Raw genomic sequence first — 24,466 nt, 5'->3', positions numbered from 1 at the left:
CCTCTCCCCACCACATCCCCACCAGCACCAAAGGTGTTTATTTCATGTGCAAAGGCAGAAATAGAACAGCCCCAAATATTTTTCTCAAAAACTGTTACCCATTCATCTGCGCATTGCAAAGATAAAATATGAAATCTATCCTTGCAATGAGCTACACTGGTGATAATTTTCCACTGACATGTCATATTATCTAGTCCTTGGATTTTAATTTTCATGTTTTTGATGCCTGTCATACAATGCAGCTTCTGGAGGCTTTGCAAGTTTAGAATATGGTGCAATATGCAAAATTCATGACAAGGCTGGCTGCTTTGTGGCTCGTGACTCTGATACTTATCATGTGCCTTTATGTTTAAAAATTAAACCATATGTAAGAACAAACAATATTCTGTATCTGGTCTTCCTATAGAAATTCTCTGTGCTGATATTAAAAGTGTGTGTGGTTTTTGAGTCAAAAGCTATATGAAATATGCTCAAAGCGCCCATTACCAGTAATATTCCTCTAAGCAACACATTTTGAAATGCCTTGGTATGTCTGATATTTTATTGAAAACATGAGCCAGGCCAACCTATTTATTTAAGTTATGAATATATAGCCTTATTTTTATTGTAAATTTGCATTTTTTTTACTGGACCACCGAGAGAATAAAATTATCCTCTTTTACCTGGCATGATTCTCCTTTTCACTAACTTCCTCATCTTTTCCAGAACCGTCCAAGCAAAGTTGAGTAACTTTGAGGAGGACAGAAATGAGTGGGGTCTGATAGGAGCAAAACTGAATTTAATTTGAAGTCCCGAATGCCAATTTGGAACCGAAGTGCATTAAAGCAGCAGAATTCTAAACCTTTCAAAATTGGGATTTATAAGGGGAATGCTAACACGGATTCAACAATTACAACTCTGCCAGGGATTACTTTAATACCAAAAGCATACTGCCTCACTTTACAGAAAGAGATTACTCTGTTGTCAAATAACAAAGGTTGTGTTGGTCTATTTTTAAACTTTTTTTTTAAGTGCACTTTTTTGCTTTCCTGACAGGCAGTCCTGAAATAAGACATCCTTTCTTGGCGGGGGGGATGGTGGTAGGGAAATAGAGAAAAGGAGAGAAAGGTGGAGTTTGTCTCTGGTTTCACAGTTCATTTTATTTCTAAAGCTTTGCCAGCTTTGCTTAACTGTTTCTATCCTGCTTTTGTTAAGAAACCAAAAAGGGGGAGTGGAGGAAAAAAGAGAAATATGAAATAAATCTGACAAGGAAAAACAATTAGACACTGATATACAAATGAGATGATATTTAAATCGATGTCGGTCTAAAGGGGAAAAAATAGGAAGAGATCTATAGGAGAAAGAAAAAAAAATCTGTAAGCTCCAAAAAGCAGGAAAGCTAATCTTTGATTAAAATACTCAGCAGAATGCCAGAGAGAGAAAAACGAAAACCTAAGTGATCATTTTTATGTTTATTGTGTCTGAAATGAAATGAGAAGGAACAAGCAAGTTAGCACTGAGAAGAGATAGGGGACAATAAAAAATAAAGTTGTGACTTTCGGTAGAAGACACGGGAAGGTAGTTGGAAATCTTTCACAGTGGACTTAAAATTGTCTCTGCATTTTACACACACATATAAAGAATTTCTCCCAAAAGTTATTGAAAGATACCAGCAAGTGTAGGAAGAGAAGCATCCGAGGATGTCTTTCACAGACCCCAGAAAGAGAAATGCTTTTTTAATTCCGAATTCCTTAGAAGTACAGAAGTCTTACATGTTACTAAGAGAACACACAGAAACACACTGGTAAGTTACCTGCCATGAAACAAAACAAGGAAATAAGGAGACCTTTGTTGATCCCTGTTCGCTTACACAAATCTTAGTTTGGTTAAGCATCTCAAGACCATTTTCCTGATTTCAGCTGCTTCTCGCGGCTTTCTTTCCCTGGGTACCCAGGTGCACAAATGGGATGGTGATCTTCACAAAACATCATCATCAACAACAACAAAAACCTCTCGCTCACACAAAAGCCCACCTTACAACTGAATGGAATATTAACGACTACCTAATAGTTGCAGGGCAAAACTGAACACTAACACAGCTATTCCTACAGATTGCCCGTGAAGCCGGAGCAGCTCGGGGAGAAACACACCTACTGTATGTGAAATGCTGGTGCAGATTTTTTTCCTATCAGTCTAACCTTCTGTGTTGATGCATGAATGCTGGTACCCACTTACAGGGATGCCAGATGATCAGTGCAGAATGAAGGTCCCAAGAGAGAGGATCACATGATTCTCTCTGCCCTGTGACGTCACTAGCAGATGGCATGGGTACCAGCTCTGGCAGTTGGCATCAATGTCACTTTTTAGAGATCAATGAGATAGTGCAGATATACACAGATCTAGAGACTCCAGGAGACGATGCGACACTCAGCCTGAAAAGATTTGGAAGATCCAAAATGAAAACTGATTATTGAATGAAATTAAAACCTAAGGTAATATAAATAAAGATATACTTCAATTGATACTGGCTTTGCATGCAAGTGTTTAAAGATACAGTGTCACTGTCTTATAGTATTTATATGCTCTTTGCCATCTATAACTTCTTATCATATTTCATTCTTATGATGCAATTATCACATACTTTCACTGCTATTATGTAACACTGCAAGTATGTGGACATTACTAAGAGTTTGTGTGTGTGTGTGTGTGTGTGTGTGTGTGTGTGTCAGGGGGCTGGAGATTATTAAATTGAAAAGTCTCTGTTTTAATGTGCTTATTTGTTTGAAGACTTTAGCTGAAAATACTTGCTGCTTCACCAAACGAAAGCCAAAATTGCATTTGAAACACAAATTATTTTTCCCTTTCATTCGGGATTCTGAACACACGTGCACAATTGCAGTCAGAATCCTTGGACCGTTCCTGTCAGATATTAGCTGGAGGGAGACTTCTGTGGCTCGTAGAACAAAAACACTATGAGAGTGTTTTTTGTCCAGGATAATTTGAACAGCAGTAAACAGACAATTACATGTAGGAAAAAAAATGTCAATGTATAAGCAGTCTCAACATTTCCTTTGATTTACAAAAATGTCAGTGATTTTTATTTTTTAAATTTATTTATGGAGCTTATTCCAAATTAGCCTAATCTTCCCCTACCTCTTTTTGTGTGTGTGTGTGTAGGAAAGCTGGGAAAATAGTGCTCGTTTACATTTTTCTTTACTGATCAGAAAGAAATCAGTTTTAAAATTGGCTCTGATTAATTTCTCTTTAAATTTGTATATTCCAACAGCCACTTATCTAAATCCACAGTTACACAATACAACAAATGAAGTTAAGGCTTTTTTTAAAAAAACAAAACAAAACAAAACACAAATTTGTCAGCTAATGGAGAGAGAACACTTTTTATTTAAAAAACTGGTGTCTCTTCTCGTTTTCTACTCAGGAGAATTGGAACTAATGAAATTCTTCATTGCTTATCATGTTTTGCATTTGCTTGAATCCAAAAGTCCTTTTCGTGTATTTAAAAACCAGTAAAAAAAAAAAAAATCAAAGAGAAATGGAGACGGTGATGGTATTACAATAAATGCTTCATGTTTTATTTTCTTTTGATAATTTCCCTGTATAAATTAATACTATTGCATGTGTCAATGTTTGTTATAATTACTAGTCTTTCCAAACTCAAAAATTATATTTCATGTAAAAAACCTTAGTCCCGGAATCAGTCTTTTTCACGTGTTCTTGTATTTTTATGATTAAGTCATTCAATATGTGTTAAGTGTATAAACTTTAAAAATGAAAACACTTTAAATATTGTGCTGGCGTTTTTTCAGGTTATTTAAGATTAGAGAACCATGTTAACACTACCGTTTGATGAGTCTGTTGTAATGCCAGAATCCCAGATGTGCAGAAAGTTTTCTAGAGAATGTGAGGACCAGAAGCAAATTAAGAAACCGGAAAGCTTTTCCAAACAGATCGTCCTTCGAGGCAAGAGCGTCAAAAGGACCCCTGGAGAAGAAACTGAGAAAGAAGAGGAGGAGGAAGACAGGGAAGAGGAAGATGAAAATGGGTTGCCCAGGAGGAGGGGTCTTAGGAAAAAAAAGACAACCAAGCTCCGACTGGAGAGGGTCAAGTTCAGGAGACAGGAAGCTAATGCTCGAGAGAGGAACAGGATGCACGGCCTCAATGACGCTCTGGACAATTTAAGAAAAGTGGTCCCTTGTTATTCCAAAACCCAAAAACTGTCCAAAATAGAAACTTTACGACTGGCCAAAAACTACATCTGGGCACTTTCTGAAATTCTGAGAATCGGCAAGAGACCTGATCTGCTCACGTTCGTCCAAAACTTATGCAAGGGTCTTTCCCAGCCAACCACAAACTTGGTGGCAGGCTGCTTGCAGCTCAACGCCAGGAGTTTCCTGATGGGTCAGGGTGGGGAGGCTGCGCATCACACAAGGTCACCCTACTCTACTTTCTACCCACCCTACCACAGCCCTGAGCTCACCACTCCCCCAGGGCATGGAACTCTTGATAATGCTAAGTCCATGAAACCCTACAATTATTGCAGTGCGTATGAATCCTTCTATGAAAGCGCTTCCCCTGAGTGTGCCAGCCCTCAGTTTGAAGGTCCCTTAAGTCCTCCCCCAATTAACTATAATGGGATATTTTCCCTGAAGCAAGAAGAAACCTTGGACTATGGCAAAAATTACAATTATGGCATGCATTACTGTGCAGTGCCACCCAGGGGTCCCCTTGGGCAGGGAGCCATGTTCAGGTTGCCCACCGACAGCCACTTCCCTTATGACTTACATCTGCGCGGCCAATCTCTCACCATGCAAGATGAATTAAACGCAGTTTTTCATAATTAATGAGGAAAATGAAAATAAACAGTGGTCATTCACCTCCCCCCGTCTAATTAAGACAAAGCAGGTGCTTGTGGGCTGAGTAATTGGCACAACTCTATCTAAGGTGTTTACTAGTTCCTGAAGTGTGTTTCAACTATTGTGAGAATTTTCTATGTAATAATAAATCTCTTTTCGTATGAGAACTTCTTTTCCTTTCCTTTTGTCTGTAAAGCACTGTGATTCTGATTCTACCGGAAGGATTTTTTTTTTCTTGTTTTCTTTTAAATTCACCCAATTTGTTTGAACGAGGTGTCTAAGATTATACTGTTGAATAAAGACATGCACACAGCATCACTCAATGTCTAGTTCAGTTGTACGGTAATTATAAAAATGCATGTTGTTGAAATCAGATGAATAAAACGATGTGTTTATAATGATTAGGAATTATATATTATGTATCTCTGAAAATTTGGAAATTTAAAATATCAAGAGTAACACTAGGCTGACAATGATGTTGGAAGGCGCCTTTGAGGCTGTGCAACAATATGAAAAGCTATGCAATTTTCTTTTTATTAAAGACAACTCTAAATGCGTCCAATGGTTAACTACTCCTCTTCAAGTATTTGCAGATGGGGCAACGTGATATTTGGGTAGGTGGTGTCATAATTTTGGAACAGTTATTTCAATTATAAAGAAAAAAATTTCAGCACTGGTTTTGTATTGTTCAGAAATTACCTGTATAGGTTTATTATCACAATGTATAATTGTTTTTCCACCCCACATTTTTAAAGCAATTAAACATAGATATTTACACTCACAAAGGACATCTATTAGCTGTGATATTTTTGCATGATACTTATTATTTCCTGGTACACAGCTGCTTTCTGTCTGCCAATGCCCTCCTCCTCATTTCAGAAATATTTCTGGATTTCTAAACCATAGGAGATAAAACAAATTTCTTAAAACGGCCAAAGCGCTTACAAGAATTTTTTTTTTTTTTTTTTAAGTATCTTAAATGAAAGGAGAGTAGCCCATGAGGGTTCGACATCCTAAGGAAACAATAATAAATCCTGGTAACCTTCAGCTTGAGTCGAAATTCGGTGGCAAATTTCCAGCAAACACCAGAGTGGATGTTAAAAATGGAAGGTTTGACTCTGCCGATTTAAATAAGTCTGGCCGATTAGAGGCTAAATTCTCTGTGATTAAAAGTTTCCTGACAAAAGGCCACCAAAAATCTACTTGCACAGCGCCTGGGGAGCTCACCCTGTTCAGCAGCACCGAGCCCCGTTCAGAGTAAAAACCAAGGTGGCAACGACCTCACGGCAGATGCCCTCCTGCACAGGTTTGCCTCCCAGGGGGAGGAGAGGGAACAGCTGCAGAGGGCGGCGAGGGCCGCGGAAATGGGCGCCGCGGTGGCAGGACGGAGCCGCGTCTGGCTGAGCCTGGGCAGGGAGCCCGCGCAACCAGGACGGGCGACCGCTGCCCGCTCATGCGCTCCGCGGCCGGCGCTCCAGGCGGTGCAGGCTCGACGGCTCTTGGCGGGTGACTCGGGTGACTCGCGAGGGCAAGGAGGCCCTCCCCCGGCAGTTATCACAGGGGCACAGGGCCACAGGGGCACGGGCTGCACTGCCCGTGTCCCACCCGCAGTGGGCGCTCTGGGGCCCAGGGGCCGCGTGCCCAGGGAGCGCACGGACCTCCCCGGACCGAGAACGGGTTTGCGCGGTCTGGGGAACGTGCTGGCTCCAGAGACCTTGCCCTGAACCTGGGAGAAAGCGACCTCTTCAGGGCGAGGCCCCTAGAGGCGGAACAGAGGTCGGCCCTTCATCCTCCCCGCCTGCCGCAACGGGAGACACAGAGGCTCCAGTTTGCCCAAATTCCGCTGAGAGTTGCCCCATTCCTGGTCCTCCCGTGGCTTGCGGGAAGCCTGCGCCCCATTCTCCAGGGAGCGACGTCCCTTCAACTCCCCCATAGCAGCGCCGGGGCCTTGGGCGCGCACGGCTGCAGCGGCGCTCGGAGGGGCAAAGGTGCGAACCAGCTCCTGGCACACGACGGAGCGGGTGACGAACGCGCCCTTTTAAGCGGGGGCTGCTAGCACCTGTTCAGTCTAATCCCACGAGGGCGGGGACAAAGGGGTTTTGGAAAGAGGTGGAGGCGTGCCCTCCAGGGGTGGAGAGAAGTCTGCCCAAGCTAGGGAGGCCTCTGTCCCCTGTCTCAGACGCAGGGGTGAGTCTGGGTTGCTTCCTCGCAGACATGCACCAAGCCTGCCCTCCCTGGGACTGTGTCCAGGATTGCTGGGCCTCTTTAAGACGCCTCGGACACTAAGAGTCTCATCACTGCTTACCCCATCTGAGCAAAGAGCAAGAAGGTCAGGAAGCATCTGGAACTGGAAGAATATGGCTTTAAAAAAATTTTTTTTAGCTCAGTTCTGTTTAGTCACTAGCAGAATAAGTGTGGTCTCCCCCTACCCTACCCCCACCCCCCGCCACGCTTGCTTCAAGGTGACCCGCTGCCTGACTGAGAGCCGCATGGCGCCTGCTCAGTGTCTTGTTGGTCCAGACAGCCTGTACAATCCGCATAGGCTTTCCGGGGTCACAGATCCATGCTGGAACTAGAGACTGCAACAGGAGATGCATTCTCCGGCTCTCTTCTGGCGACATGGGAGAGCTAAGAAGAAAAGCAGCTGGCTGAACGTCTGGGGAAGAAGCAACCGTTCAGGAGCGTCTCATCTCAGAGTTTGTTCGCAGGGGGGGCGGGGCACTCAAGCAAAAGAATGGGGTTTTCGGGCACAGACCCCAGAGATCATGGAATGTCTTCCATGTTTGGATGCACAGATCTGATGCGTGCCTTCTCCTCAGTGGACTGATGGAATCCGAGACACTATGTTGTATGTGCGTAGGGTGCGTGGGACTGATTCTTGTGGCTTAATCATCCTTCAGATCTCACTGATGACCCCGGGCTTGGGCATCACGGAGCTGACCTCCTTTACATTCACCGAGGACAGGGCGTTACCTCCCTTCCTCAGTCGGGCCCTCCCTCTTCCCTGTGGACTGCGATCCCGAGAAATCGCATGCCTTTTCATTCATACGCCAACATCGCAGATGCCACGCGTTGCAGAATCTTACTTTTAAGGTGTCATTCCAATGAAGGGGAAACAGTACAGTAGAGAGAGCAGTTTAGGATCAGAAAGGTGTGCAGTCAGATTTGGGACAAAGCTCTGCCTCACCACCGACCTTTTACCGCAGCCTCCCTGAGATTGTCTAAGGCACCCAAAAGGCTCGAGGTCAGATACCTTAGTTCCTCGCTCTCTGCCCGACCTCATGCTTTCCTGGTCTCCAGCAGGAAAGATGAAATGTCTTTCTCTCTTCTGAACCCTTTTAATTATTATTGTCTTTCAAATTGATTAGGCATCTCTTCTTTGGAGCTGAATTATGGGAATCTTATATTTAACTTCTCACATGTTTGTCTTTTCTTTTTTAACAGGATTAGAATGTATATATAGTCTATATAATTGACCTCAACAAAATAAAGACGTATTTCTTTCTTATATATTAAAAAAAGTGATAGGAAATATAGGACTTGTGTGGCTGTTCAGGGACACCAGAAGCCTAGGCTCCTTCACTTTTCTATGCCCCTAACTTTAGTGTGGGACTTTTATTCTCAACTTCACCTCATAGCCCCAGATGGTTGCTGACATTCCAGCCATTGCATCCTCATTTCTAATTAAGAAAAAGGAAAGGAGATGGCAAAGGGGTGTTCCACCCACCTGCTCAGACCCCTTCAGAAAATACTGATGGGAGCCTCACGCAATGACTTCTACTTACATCTCACTGACTACCTCTAGATTGAAGAGAAGTTGGAAAATATATCCTTTTTTATCAGAGCCTATGACCACCTGGAATAAAATCAAGTCCTGGAAGTAAAGAAGAAGGAGAAAATAGATAGCAGTTGGCCATCTAGCCATTTCTGCCATACCTCCCCTTGTGGGCTCCGGATCCTCAAGAGCTTGGACCCCATCTTACCCAGCCTGTGGACTCCCTTGGCACACTGCCTTGCATATCATAGATTCTCAGGAAATGTTTTAATTGTTTTAAAATCTCTAATGACAGTTCCGGTGGTAAAGGCTGCTCTGGAGTACGTCTTCCATCTGTGAGCTGATGGGACATGCTGCATCCCAGACTTCAGCGGGACCCTTGCCGCAGGGCCATCTCTCGCAGCATTGCCTCAACTCATCGTGATCTTTGCCTCCCAACGTGTCACTGCCCCTGGCCTCCAACGTGACACTCACCTTCCGCCCATGAAGGTATCACCTGCCATACTCAGAAGGTCCAGTCTGCCAGACAAGAGCTTGCCTTAGCTCATTTTCTTTTTAATACAGTGAGCCCCATCTTGATATACATTGTACCTTCCTAGTAGTGTGTGGCCAGCTTTGCTTAGCTCTCTCTAAGACCAATGCCTTTATCTTGGCTGTCCACCAATTCCTTTCTCTCCTCTCTGAGATCTTATGAGATCTTTTTCCTCTTTCTACTATCTCTTTCCCCATTGGCTACATACGTTTGTGTTACCCAATGGTCTTAGGCTTCCCCAGCTTGTGGATTCTAAACAAGGTTTGTTTTTAAGTCTAGTTCTCTGTTCCCTACCTGCGAAAGGTATGAACTCAGGCCATACGTTTCTTTCTGTGTCATGAAGCCACGGAAGGAGAGGGTTTCATCCACCACTGCTGGGGCCACCTGTGCTTTTTCTCAGTCATATCCCCATGCCAAGGGTGCTCATGCTGATGCCACCTCCAACAAAGTACTGTGTGGCTGATGATCTACTCCAGGAGCCCACCTGGTGGCACTGACTCGCCTTTGACCTTCATCATCCTGCGGGAGATTAATACTCTTGAAACTGCCTTCTCCCTCTCTCCTCACCTTTCTCTGGGTCTCTGGCCTATGAGGAAAAAATGCATTCTTACTTCGAAGAGACGGCAGAATCCTTGGGCTTTTACTTTGGTCCCAGGGCCCCCAGCTACCCCAGAGAGCTGGGTCACGGCAGGTTCAAGCATCACCTCATGCAGTGCTCAAAGCTCTGCCACGTATCTTTTCTGGGGTCCTGTTTCTGAGTTGGCCTCACTGCATCTGATTTCCCTATTTGCAGGGTATCCTCCATCCCCACAGGAGCCCTACTTCTTCGTCAGATTCCCAGTGGAAACTCAAATTAGGAAGAGATTCAAGTTCTTCCTTTAAGTTACGTACCAGGGACATAGGAAAAGGAGGGTCTGTACCCTGTACTCTCATACTAAACTATGTAACACACTCTAACCTAGGCAAAGACCAAACTAGATATCTAAGGCTTCCTTCCCAAATTGGAAAACCGAAACAGACAACAGCAAAGCATCTTTCTTCATCCTCAAGGCCCTTCTCGCCTCTTGTTCTTTTTTCCTTCCTAGTCAACGTTCTCTAGTGAATACTTGACACAGAAAGTCTCACCTTCTTCAGCACCCTCTCTCCTTGATCTGCTCTAGTCCCCCCTCCACCTCTACCATTCATCTGAGGCTACATATGTTTTATTCACTCTAACCCTTAAGATATTTAAACGAAGCATGGTGGTGTGTTTTTTTAAGTGTGTAACATCACTGATAAAAAGAATTGGGATATCATGTTGGAAAAGTTAGCTGGAGATCTCGTGTGATCCTGGGTGCCAGCTAAGGGGAGGTAGATGATCACCAAGGATGTCGGTCTAAGGGCCCAACTTTGTCCAGCTACATCCATTAGCTTTGTGCGCATGAGCAAGTGACATGAATTTGCAGATTCTCAGTTTCCGGTAAATAAGGATCATAAGAAGAAACACAAGCTACTGAAGTCCAATGATTGTTCTTCGGTCCTTACTTCCTTTGCTCTCTCCCTGGCTGCCCGGCCCTCGCAAGCTGCTGTGCGTCTCTTTGCATTTTGTCGACTCTCCTCTTCTGTCTCCTTCGCTAGCTCGTCTTTCTCCTCTCCGCTGTCCTCAGGACTCAGCCTTCTGTAGCTCTCTTCATTGTCTTCCAGGTCCCACTTCGGCTTCTCCTGTCCCTTCTACAGGAGGACTCTCCGATCTGTACTTCAGCCCACCAGATGTCATCGCTCGGAAAGCCCGTTGTCCTCTAAAACTCAGTGTGTCTATAATGAAACCCTCTCCGAAACACTACCCCCTCCTGCCATCCTTATCCAGGACATTCCTGCCATTTCTCGTGGATAAACTCTCTGAGCCTTTTTGATTAAATGAGTTAATGAGTATAAGTAGCGTTTTGTAGAAAAACTGATATTAAATATTTCTCATATTCTCTTCTCTTTCTGGCCATTGCCCTTTCAAGTTAGTCTCCAAGTTCTGTCAATTTTCCCTTCTCAGTGGCTTCCAGCTAATGACTCCTGTTCCACCCTGCCTCCTTCCAGCCTATTTCCCAATACCAAATTAATCTTCCTAAACTACTTCAACACGCCAATCCCTTGGAGTAATACCTTTCATGGTTCTCATTTTCTATGTGATAAATGATAAAATACATTTTAATTTTCCATTCATCTAAATCCTTCATACAAAAACTAAAAACAACTGTTGACATCATACAGTGCTTTAGAATTTACATAACATTTTCTACCTATTCACCTAAGAAGTTTATCCTGAGGTAATAATTCTTATGATCCTTATTTTACTAGAAACAGAACCACCAAAATCATATCGCTTGTCCCTGGGCACAGTGCTAATGGACATAGCTGGACAAAGCCAGGCTTCAGACTTTCGTCCCTTAGTTGGCACACGAAGTCTGATGTATGGGATCTCCAGCTCACTTTTCAAACCTGATATTCCATTTCATTATATCATTGATTTTCGCTTATTTTTTTTAAAGCACCAGGACACTTTGTTCAAATAATATTTTTATTATTTTTATTATTCACCAGGAGCAGAAACATTTCATGGTGAAGACAAGTGTGGGGGTTAGGGACCGAGACACCCATCCTACCCAGCTCTATCACTAAACTACTATTATTCAGATTCTGCACTAGGTGTGGAGGATATAAAAATGAAAAAGGTTGCTACCCTTTAAAAACAGGGAAAAATTAAATTCGATGTTATATGCAAATCACACAGCATGTCTGGCACACAGCACGAGCTAGTTTTCTCTTTTCTATCTCCTTTCATTGCTTATTCAGGGAAGGCCAACAAATTTTAATATTATCCTATATCAAATATAACTAGGAAAAAAGTTGGAGTCAATATATTTTAAAAGTCACATGGAAACGATTCTTATATTATTTTTTTGACTGTAAATTTTTTATACTACTAATTCCTATGGTCAGAAGTCTCCTTTTACATGGAGCCTAAGAAGAGGGCAGAGGAGGGGGAGGGATTGGCCATCTGATTTAGCTGCGACCACTGCCTCCACCCCAAACAATAGAGATGAAGCCATTTCCCATGGAGGAGAAAGGAAACGAATACTAATTAATATTTATTGAAAGTATTGCTTGCCCCGCACTAGATCATACTTCTCATTTCATTTCGTGTGTTTGTCCCACACGTGGGGAGGTGGGTTTGCTATGAGAATCCCACTTCACAGACAAAGATTGAGGTTCAGATCAGTGAGGCAACTTGTCCGAGCTCATTAATTGTTCAAGAGCAAGAAAGGGTAGATCTGGAATTTGACCCCTGTCGGCCTGACCGGCAGCCTAACAAGTCCCCACGAACCTCGTTCTGCCATGGAGAACCGCAGTAGCTCACATTAAATGAGGCTTTCTCAAGGCGGGTGTCACCTAAGCACCTCACGTGTACTTTCTCATTTAATCTTCCTAACAACCTGTGGGATACTTACTATTATCAGCCCCCTCTGGAAACTGAGGCACAAAAACTAGCCCAGGGCCATGATAAGCAGTGGGATGAAAGTTCAAGCTAAGGGAGTCTGCCTCTAGAACCCATGCTCTCCACTAAACTAAACAGCAACACTATAAGACAACCAACCACTGTTTTCGAAGGTTTGCACTGACATGAAAGCACGATCGTTTTCAATTCCACAGGGGAGAGAAAACGATCAGTTATATGATAAAGACAAATCACCTACAAAGCAGGGGGAAAAAAATACTTGCAGCCATCCCATTCCCTCCCGGCTATGGTAGGATGACAACTGCTACAGGATGACAACACATCCAGTTTGTCAACGGAGTTATCCAGTTTGAGCAAAATTATTCTCTCTCAAAAATGTGGTGTTAGGGGAAACAGTAAATGAACTCTTAAGCTTTCGAAATGATAATCTAGCATTACTTAAAAGTCTACAGATTTGTTTCTAAATGTATTTAAGTCTTACCAGCGAACACAATGTTTGGTTATTAAAAAGTAATTCTGGAGAAATTAGCAGCTACAAAATTAATATAATTCGTTTATTACTTACAGCCACAAATCAAGATGCTGTTAACACTGCTACACGCAATTTAACATGCACAGTAAGTTTCCACATGGCTTCAATTTGGGGTCTCTGGTCACTCCATTCAATCATTTATGGCATGGTCCAGCATGTTAGTCAGAGGGTGCTTGGCCTAACCAAAGTGTGAAGCATTGCTTTTCAAAGTATGGAGTTAAAGTTTTGATTGATTTCTTATATCTATCATATTAAATAAATACTTTTCTGAATCTGTAGGCTTATAATTACATAAGAGATTTAGGGATGGAGAAAAACAAAAAGCACCCAAACTCCAATACTAGCCCAGACTCCTCTATGTTTTTTAGTCTCCAATTTCTTCTCCTTTTCACTATTTCTCCTTAGAAGATGAAGAAGGGGCAGAAACACACACACACACCCCAATGTGATTTGTACGAGAAAGTTGAGATTAAAAAAATTATTCTGAGTTTGAGCCCTCTTCATCATCCTGCCAGAATAATGCGTAGTTTGTGTTTCATAGCTGGATTCCACGCCTCCATTAAAAGTAGTTCAAGTTCCCTAACGAAATGAGATACACAACTTGCATCATTCAAGATGAGAAATCAATGCAATAATTGCACCTCATGTCTCAGCCCTAAAAGAGAACAATAAGCCTACAGAATAGAAAACATTCCTCTCACCTGCCTTTTCCTATAGTGTTTAGTTTTCGTGGGAACTTGTATCTCCTAAACCGTGGCCTGTGTTTTGCGGTGGCAACCGCTTTTCTTCCTTTGCCATTCCCACCGTGAAGGTTGGTTGAATTGACTAAAAACTCAAACCACTTTTCTTCTAGAATTTGTCCTGGAAAGGATCTTTTTGTCAATCGCGATGAAGTCTGTGGTTAACGTACTACATTTCACTCTATAAGTCTTGCCAGATTCCTTTTTGCTGCCACTTTTAAAAGTTAAACTGGCAAAGGAAAGCTATCATTCAGGAAAAGATTAGTCACAGAGATTTAGCGATTCAGCAATTGTGCCTTTCTGCTTCCGTTATCTATACAGTTGATGGCGGGGGAAGGAAGACAAGAGATGAGCATACAGGAAGGCTAGAAAAGCCTTTGCCGATCCGTACCAGACAGCAATGCCCTCACGAGAGAAGGGAGCGAGGCTGGCTGAGGAAAACAACCCCAGAAGGTTTCTGTTCTCAAACTGAGATGAAGACGCGCATCTCTGTGCAAGTCTGCCATGTTTTAGGGTCAAAACATAGAGTAATTAGAAAAGAATCATTCTCTAAATTTTGGTGAAGAAAATTAGAAATCTAACACTTATAGCTGTTAACGAATAGTGAGAAAGGAACCAAACTATACCCCAGAGTTTATTTCAAAGCTTGTAATAATGATACCTTCCATGGAAATGATACCTTTAAGTGTTATTTTGCATGGATTATCTCACACACACACACACACACACACACACACACACACAATAATACACACACACCTTTTGACATCTTGTAGCAAATAAATGTCTAGTCTCAGATATGGAAAAGCAGAGAAGTTAGGTGACTCCCCCAAACTCATACTGTTATAGCAAGTGACAGAATTTAAATTAGATCTAACTCTTTCAAAAACCAGTTCTACAGCCCTTCCATAGCATTGTTCAAAATGTCCTGGTAATGTCTAAATTTACTTGTTTTCATAAAAGAATGGCAAAATTTTGCTTTAAGGACAAGAGAGGTATGGCTTGTATATTTCCTAGAAACACTGTACCATAATATTATTTGTGTTTCATTACTTTTAAGGATTGAATACATTTCATTGAAAGTTTTACTACAAGCCTAAACACATAAAATGTTTGCAAACTGTAAATCTATCTATCAATTTGAATATAGACTTCAATCCATGGAAAATGGTATACCCTGGTAGGAAACCTGAAGAGCCACTGGGAGGTTCTGGTGACTTATTGTTGGTGCTGGGAAAAGACACAACTTAAGAAAACGTTAGAAGAAAAGAAATATGGAAAAGAATATTTGAATCGCAGATTCCCTGTGTCCTCCCCCATCTGAACATGCATTGCTCATCTCTCTCTTGACTTTCTGGGGTATTTACTCCATCATCTGCTATATTTGTCCACATAAAACCATAAGCTCTATCAAACTGTAAAGCTTGGTCATATTGCTGGCTCACACAGCATTCAGTACAGCACGCAACGCAGTGTCCTGCACACAGCAGGTGCTTGATAAATGTTTGTTGAACTGAATTCATTTATATCATTTCCAGAAAGTACCCTATGTGTTTATCAAATGCTATTCCTGGTGTCGAAGATGGAAACGAGTCTGATTTGTGTTTAGTATCCGTATGAAATGCTAATTTCCTGCCTGGTTTCCGAATACCAGATACCCAGGTCACCATGTGGAATCCGATATTTAGTGCAAAACAGCACCCCACCACCTGAAAAAAAAAATAACTGCATTTCACGTGTGTTATTTTCTACCGGGGTATCCCAGAAGGAAGTAGAATCTCTTTTAATGTCTTTTAATATGTTTAGAAAAAGGAGACAGAACCCCTTTAAGAAATCACTTATGCCAAAAGGTTGGTCAGAGGTCAGGCTATCAAACTACAAGCTTAGTACAAAGTACTAGTGAGTATACTTTCCTAGTTGTTTTTTAATGGAAGAAAAAGACTCAGCTTCAAAGGGCAGAAAGCTAGGCAGGGAAATAATGAGATGGAGGAAAATTACTCCCTTCTGATTGGAAAAGGATCATTAGGAGGGAGTCGCACTGTGGAGCCCTGGCGGAGCTCTGATCTCTCCCCTCCAGCTTTTCCTGAGCAATGTGGGGCAGAAGACCACGTGGATCAGAAAGCTGAGCCCAGTTCCTCTTTTAGCAGGGAGATGGGAGGTGCAGTTGTGTAGAACAGAGCACTGGAGAGAGACAAGACCAAAGGTGGCAGTTCCCATCATCACCAAGGAATGCTGTCCCGATTGTCCTAAAACCCAGATGTTCGGGACCACCTCTTAGCATTTAAAACTCCACCTCCTTCTGTCGCAGCCTATGTAGGGCTCAGAATCAAGGTTAAATTAAGAGGGGACTGGTGGCAGGTATTGACAACAATTGAAGAATAGTACAAAGAAAGTATGTGGCTGTTTACATGATTATAGTCTTAATAATACATCCTAATTGTATCTATCGTTCTCTAAGTGTTATATAACACAAGTAACAGTGCTTAGCATTTTAAATGGCTGTGTAATAAAAAACCATTGTTCTGCTTAGTGTTACTGCTCCTCTTTTCCCTAAGAGAATCATTTTCTTTCATCCAAAAATGATTTCTTTTTACTAATATTATGGCTTCTGGTCATGTGACTATAAGCAGATAAATTGCTCAACCACCAACAGAAGGTGGCCTTACTCTGTGACATCTCTGTGGTTAGTCCCACTCCCCAGGAGCAGCATTCAGGTTCTATGGCTTTTCAGTCTTAGCTTTGGTGACAATTCATCTATCACCATGAGCAATGAGCTGTGCTTTTACTTGCTCGGGCCCCCTAGTAGTGTCCTGCTGTACCAGGTGCGTTCTCCAGGAGCTGGGGTGGCATTGGTGGTGCCTTCCCTGTCCCACAGGCTCAGGGAGCTTGGGAATCTTGAATGTTACTGCTGAGTCAGATGGTAGCCACATTAGGCTTTAAAGTTTTGTTTGCTTGTGTTAACATTTGACAAATTTTTCACATTAGTTCTGATAATACAAGTATTGCACATTCATCTTAGAATATCCAAGTTATAAATCTAGCTAAAAAGATACCATTTTTACTGCCACGCATAAAGACGTTTTGGAATGTTCGATAAAGCAAGTGTGAAATTACAAAACTTTGATCTGAACGTGTCTAAAGTATATCTTCATTGCTTATCACTAAATTCATTCGTAAACACACACACACAAAATTCGGATAAAAATGATGGACCATTAAACAATAGGGATGTTGTAAACAACTATAGGGAAGACTGGCTTAGCTTTCTACTCTATTAAAAATTATATTACCAAATTTTTATATGAAGAGATGGTTGACAATTATATAGCCAAAAAGTGTAGGGGGAAAGAGTATTTTTAAGTTGTCAACCAGTTAACTATTAAAATATTATCTGTGTGTACGTGTACAATTTTAGATTTCTTAATGTTGATATTATTTTCCAGCTTTAAAAAAAAATCTGTAATGTGTTGTGATTTCTTTTCTTATTGAATATAAATATTTATTTTGGACCTAATTTTGTATTTTTCATTTTGCATTCTTTTTGTTAAAGGTCTTCTGTCCAACCTACCCCCCACTCCACCCCAATCCTATAAGCTCCAGGAACCACCAACATAGGTCTGCCCCTGGGTCCAGAGTTGGAACAGATTGAGCAAAAGTGAGCAGCCCCAAGCCTTGTAGGTGGGATTAAGGTCCAGAAAAGCAAAGTCAGAACCAGAGCATTTAAAGGGATAGAGTAGATATTCTTTAAGTCAGATGACAAGGTATGAACACTAAGGATATGCAGATTAAGAGAAGGAAAAAGTCACTATAAACTAAACTAATATTTGACTTACAGAAAGTTTAATAGAAATGTGCTTTATTTTCTTTCAAGTCCATACATGAACAGAATTAGTTCAATAAAATAAAGCAAGGGGTTACATAAACATAGACTCTAGATTTACTCTACAAGAATGCAAATCCTGCCTCCCTCGCTTATCACCTGCGTGGTCTTGGGCAGGTGACGAACTCTCTCTGGCCCTGTTTTCTCGCTTGTATATTTCACCCAAGAGTAGGACCTGCCTCACAGTGCTGAGGTGAGGATTAAATGAGATGGTGCATGTAAAATTCTGAAACCAATGCCTGACTCAGAATAAGTACTGAATTCATGTTAGCTCTAACTTGCTAATCAAACACCTTCCTTCTAGATCATGATAACATTAACTTCAACCACGGCAGGGTGGATTATTACAAAACCTGAGTCAGATGGTAGCCAGCTAGGTTTGGCTGAACAAATTGTTTCATCTCTAGCCCAGTCACACTGTGGCAGAGATTCTGACAGGTCGTGCCGTGTTCGGCTGATGGGAGAACATCGTAAGAAGGAGATTAAATTAGTCATGAGTGTAGCGAGAGATTGATGTCATCTGTAACCCTCTAGGACTTCGCCGCATTGCCGTGCTGACCAGTTTAAAGCACAGCGTTTATTCTCTCGGTCAGATGTGTGTCTACATTTACACTGAGCAACTTCCATCCACTTGACAGAATGTGGAAAAGAATGACAGAAAACAATAAATCTCTAAGCTATTAATTGTCATGGCAAAAAAAAAAAAACTGAAATAGATTTTTCATATGATCATAGTATAGGATTCCGAGTATGATAACTGATATTTACAAATATATTTAAGAATTCTGTGCTCCAACTCAATTCTATTGCAAGTTGTAGTAAGAAAACATTAGCATTTCTCCTCTTTATTTTTACAACACCTTCCTTCACTTAAAAAATTAGCTTTGGGCCCACGAAAATGATGTTTTAGAAAAAGAAACGATAAATGCTGGCATTAAGCAAAAGGCTCAGAATTTTTCAGCCATAGACTCGATGATTATCTAGAGAATAATGTGTGATGTTCATTGCACAAAGATTTCTTTAAGAGACTATTAACACCATAAGCTCTTGTGGATTTTTTAAAATAAAAATTTTCTAGTAAAATACAAAAGAAATTAACAGAAGTGATTTAAACCACATTCAAAAATAAAAAAGAGACCAAAACTGGATCGTTCTTAATGTGCCTCATGCCCCATAATAAGCTTCAATAAAAAGTAGCATTTTCATTAAGATTAAGTCAAAAAATGTGGACTGGATGGGCAAGTCCACTGCTATACATCCTAATTAAAGGCCCCTAATATTTTATGTGATTGATACTATTTCATTAAACGTGTTTTCAGGCTACGGGGCACAAGTATGGACGGTCCTACAGTTAAATTCTGTTTTAAGTTACAGGTTAGTTATAACTGAGCCAGAAATAAGTACTGTAGAAAAGAACCAAGGAAGACTTCCTGTTCAACGTGGCTGAGGTCATGTGTTGCCAGCACTCTCTCCCAAAATTCCATTAAAATTCAGGAAGAGATTAAAAAATTAAATACACAGCAGCACTCAAAAGCTGGAAAGCATAGCATCAGCAGGTCAGAACGGAGAAAACTTTCTCAAATATATAACAGAGAGAAAATACAACTGCCTCAAATACTAGAAAGAACTTCCTGCGTTCAGGTGATTTTTCCCAACAGAAACTCTAATAGCACCAAACTCAGAAGCAGCAGAGTCTGGGAAGAGAAAGACAAGAGAGATTGGCTAGTTAAGGAATTAAGTGGCAATATAAAAGTTAGGGCAGTTCCATAATCGTGTGCTTCTGGATTTGGTGTTTGGCGATGGATTCAATTCTGGACTGCTCCCCGATTTCAGAATTCTGACGTGAGAGATGCAACAGTTGATATGGGGCAGTAGAAGCAAGCAGCATTCTAACACATGTATGATCACTAAGAAATGAGTCTCCATAACCAGACAAAAAATCACCTGTACACTGGAAAAGAAAGCCTGTCCTGTCCACATGTCCTCTTCCTCCACCCAGCCAACAGAAGCAGGGCTTTCTAATCAGAATGCCAATTTATGGGCAGACAGGAAGTTTCAACTAAGCTGAGGAAATAACCCTTCCTAACGATATTGTTTAAATTAGATCCGCATCTGTAATATGAACAGACCTCAAAGAATCAGCAAACATCCAAGAAAAACTCCAGCCTGAAAAAGACATAATACTAAGCAAACAGAAGAACTATATGCAGAGAACACAGAATTAAATTAACACTGACAACAAAATCTTAAATTAAGTACATTATTCTCCAAGAGATTTGTAAAACTATCATATTCATAATTTTTTTTTAAATAGCAGGCTGCTATAAAAAAAATAAGCAGTGAGAGCTCTTATCAGTTAAAGACAGATTGTTTTAAAACATAGATAATCTGAAGTGCAAAATGTACAGCATCGAACATCAAAATAGAACTCTGAAACAATGTACGAACAGTGTTAGTCACCTTTTCTTCTATTAGGACAAAAATAGCACAGAAATGCACAGGACGTGTTCAGAGAAAGGAATCATTTCGTTTGGCTACGTGGCGGTTGTGAGCAGCGAGAGGGGTGGGAGATGCTGCAGGAAATGTGGATGGCCAGAGAGAAACCAAAGTTGTCCCAGGGCTGGCGAAGAGTCAGTCCCCGGATAATGTGGCAACGGAGGGAGCAGGTCCAAGGCAGCTGACTGGTTCAGCCTCAGCTGCCTTTATCTTCCTCTCACTCTGATGAGAGCTAATCCCGGGAGAGCCGACAAATACAACAGAAAACATCTGGCTGGATATTCTGAGTGTAGGAGCGAGAGCAAACCGCTTTCTGGCAGCTGCAGTTCTCTGCAGGTAAGGAGCTCAGACCCAGAGAGGCTGCAGACCCACGCCGGAAGGCACGCCCCAATCCTGGGCTTGGAAGCTAACTAGCCACAGGCAAGTGGCTAGCCTGGCTTTCAAGAAACCCAAGCCAGACTTTAAATAAACCTATTTTTGTTCAAGTTTGATCAACATAGTGTTTCTGGGAGGGAAATTTATTCTAGGCTGTCTGCTAGAGCTGTGTAGACAATAGAGGCAGCATTTACACTTGTGTCATTGGTGGACACAGTTACAGGGCTGGGCTCGCAAATGTTTAACAACCAGCTCTGCCGGGGAAAAGCCTTGATGGTAGCATTTACCAACTGTTTTGTATTGTAAAGAGTCCCGCTGTGGCCAATGTCAAACTGTCCATGTCATGCCCTTGCATGTGGCGTTGGGCAGAGACACCCGGCCAGATCCAGTACCCCACCACATACAGGTCACTCCCAAGTTGACACTGGGCCTTTCAGCACAAGTTCCAAGACTTGTCGTGATTTTTCTGACCTTACTACGTGAGGCTTCAAAAAAAAAGTCACAAACACTGAAAAATTATTTATCTTTCCCTCTTTTGAAGATCGGCCAGCTTCTTGTCAACATACTTTAAAATTTACCTCCTTTACCACTAGAATGAAACTCAATCATCTAAACAGGTATTTAGGCGAGAAGAGAGATGTCTAAGAGACGGATCCACAGAAAACCAATTCGGGAACTTCCTAAAATGGAAAAAATCCCCCTCTGCTTCTAAAAAGCCACAGACAAATCTGGACTCTATTCCACTATTTTCCCAGAGCTCGAAAGAAAATAACTAGTTCATAAATTCCATCAGGAGCTTGGGGATTTTTGATGTAATGAGTTTTACAGTTTCAGAGGAGAATGCTTTGCTAATAATTATGTAACAGTAATTAAATCTGAAAAAGGCTGTACTCTAACTATGTTGATTTATTGCAGCTCCTACAAAGTACTCCTCCAGCGTGCATTCGAGTGTGCACTGCCTCCCTTCAGTTTTCTTTAAATTCTCACAGAGCACTGGGTCACAGATGGTCTGAGCTGCTATATTTTCCCTATTAAATTCCTAATAATCTTTTGCTGAGGCTGAGTCATGGAAGCCTGGGGATTTCTCATTTTAATTAGAAGGTTTAAGGAGCTAACTCTGTTTGAAATTTTCTCCTAAGAGAGATGGGTGCAGGTGATCCCATTCAGAAGAATGACACAGTACCGTGGCCAGGACACATTTCCATATTAGATTGCAGCTTGCTTGGCTCAGCTCCTGTTTCTGAGGTTGATGATGCATTGTCTGAATCCGAGGAATAAACTTTGGCAAATAGGGTTATTTGGGGATTATTCTTTTTGGGGACATATTTTGACATTTGGTTCCCATCCCTGCTTTGCATATAGAGCAGTGATTCAGGGTTGTGAATTATTCGTTACTCGAAATAAAGTTTTTTAAATTATATCAATCTGAGCCAAAGTCACCAGGGAACAGATTTGGAGAACATTCGTCCGTCTTTATTTCTATAGTTTTCTCCCTTTGGTCTCCTCAGACTTAACTTTTAAATCTTCTAAGGTTTGGGACAACCTCATATTAAATGTAACCTTTTGTGTTTAGTTTTACTAGCAAAAGAGTGTAAAAAAAATGTATATGAACAGACGGGACAAACTATTTAGAATAATACCTATATTTATTGAGTATACCCAGAGAGGAACTGTCAGGATGATCCATACAGCTGACATCAGATTATCTTACGGAGTTTACCAATGAGTTGGATCATTTGTAGAAAGCCTGTTATGTAAGATGAAGTATGTGTAGCTAGGCACAGTTCCCTTGATATAATGTACAAAAACAAAAATGCTTCTTCTAAGACAGCTGTTCAAGTTTCGTCTGCCCCAATCGCAAGGCTAGTCTCTCTGCTTTTGTCAAATAACGAGCACCTCATGCTTTGAATGTGGCACGACCCGGAGAAGTCAAACTGGACTGCAGCTACCTCTGTACAACCCTGCAGTTCCCACATGCACACGTGCTTCTGAGCTGGCAGCATTTTACAAAACTAAAAAGTATAAGCAGAACGAATGCACTGCTGAAAAAATAGATTTTATCAATGTAGAATGCTGGCTTTTAAATTAATGGAGATCACAAAAAAAGACGTCTTCACCCTTTTACATCAAAATGGTGCTCTGTGTTCTGTCTGTATTATGTAATTCTCCGGCCCTTCAGGTTCAGCTAAGTGAGTGATTTTAAGGTTTGAGAAATATCATCATTCAGTTATTACTAATATTCGATGATTATTTTCATGGCTTCATATTTTTCACAGCAATTAATTAGGTTTCTCGGGACTGATCCTAGTCTGCATAGTCATAATTTTAAATGTAAATAAATTTATATTTATATTCTCTACCTATGGAGAATAAAACCTAATACATTTAAATATATGTATTTCAACCTAAGGTATATATCATTTGCCATGTATTACAATCAAAATTAAATTGAGAAAGGAATTAATAGTTTCCACACTAAATTCTAGGGTACATCGGAAGGTTAAAAAAGTAAAGACATGGGCAGCTTGAGAGTGTTATACTGAAAAAAAATTTTTTAAAGTCGTTTTTAATCTGTAAGAATAAATTTTCTCTCAGCTACTTCTGGCCCAAGCTGATGTTTCTAGAATGCTCTGGCTATAGCCATATGCTTAGTGATTGCATTCATGAAATGTGTGGACAAGGTGGCTGAGGGCTGCCAGACTGTCGCTGTGTGAGCAGGTTGGCCAGCCTGACGGGTGTGGATAATACTGTAATAATAAGAGAAACGACACCCAGCATCGTGTGAGAAACCCAACTATATCACTCCAAAGACTAGATTTAGGAAAGGGGAGCGATCTTTTCATATCTCATTCATAAAATGCCTGGAGAGCGAAGTTAGCTCTGTATGAAATGCTCAAATAAAGATGTATGTGGATAGATGGAGCCGGAAAGAATCACGAAGTGTATATGTTTATTCAAGTTCTTAGATTAACGACCAAAAGCTGACCCATTCCAGATTTCCTTGTACCAGATCTACTAGAGTGAAGGAAGCGTCATGCCTGCAACCAACTTCTTGAAGGAGTTAAACAAGAAAATGTCTCAGACTTCTGATTAATGGCTGGGGACATTCCAAGCTGCTTCGCCTACCTCAGCAGCTCAGGACTGGTACGGCAGGGTAATATCTAATAACTAATCTTTGACACAGGAATTAAGTCATTTTGCAAGAAAGCAGATCATTAGAAGCCAAATTGAATTATAAGTAATACTATCTCTGTAGAGGATTGTAAATTAATTGGTTTTTAACAATAACATTTCTGTATTTTATTAAAGCAGCGTAAGAATTCGGTGAAGAAACAGGCCAGGTGCTGGCGATGCACATGAAACAGATGACAGATGGCGAGTAGCACGCTCACTCGCTGCGTGTGTGTAATGGATAGAGGTAATCAAATTCCTTTGTGAATTGGCGACTTTCTTTACGTGAAGAACTTTAACATGGGCTTGCTTACACATTTCTCTCCCTCCAGCTCTCAGCACGCATATGTGCACGCGCGCGCGCACACACACACACACACACACACAATTCGATCGTCCCATACACATGCATTCTAATTATAGCCGATGCTACTATCAGAAGAACGGACTATAGCTCTATTTATATAACACCACACACAAATATCATTCCACCCAATCAACCTGTGTATACACTAAACAACAGATTTCTCTGATGAGAACACCACGCTAAGGAGACAAAGCAAACTGTTTTCCGTTACAGAAGTTCCATCCGGGAAGAGAAGTGATGTGTAGACCAAGTGGCTGG

At 41.4% G+C, this 24,466-nt stretch overlaps 1 protein-coding gene across 1 annotated transcript; it reads left to right on the top strand.

Moving 5' to 3' along the window:
• Positions 1–2,139: 2,139 nt before the first annotated feature.
• On the top strand, positions 2,140–5,641 carry NEUROD6 (neuronal differentiation 6). The gene is made up of 2 exons (XM_039861919.1): positions 2,140–2,471; positions 3,807–5,641. Exon 2 carries the CDS (start codon positions 3,828–3,830, stop codon positions 4,839–4,841), a length of 1,014 nt encoding a protein of 337 aa, XP_039717853.1. The 5' UTR covers positions 2,140–2,471; positions 3,807–3,827; the 3' UTR covers positions 4,842–5,641.
• Positions 5,642–24,466: the final 18,825 nt, after the last annotated feature.

This window comes from Pteropus medius, unplaced genomic scaffold (genome assembly GCF_902729225.1).
Source record: "Pteropus medius unplaced genomic scaffold, Ma_sr-lr_union100, whole genome shotgun sequence".
NCBI classification, from domain to species: Eukaryota; Metazoa; Chordata; class Mammalia; order Chiroptera; family Pteropodidae; genus Pteropus; species Pteropus medius.
This window is presented reverse-complemented; position numbering and strand designations above follow the sequence as displayed.

Coding starts and splice junctions, on each gene's coding strand:
- NEUROD6 (XM_039861919.1), top strand. CDS start 3,828: ATGTTAACACTACCGTTTGATGAGTCTGTTGTAATGCCAGAATCCCAG.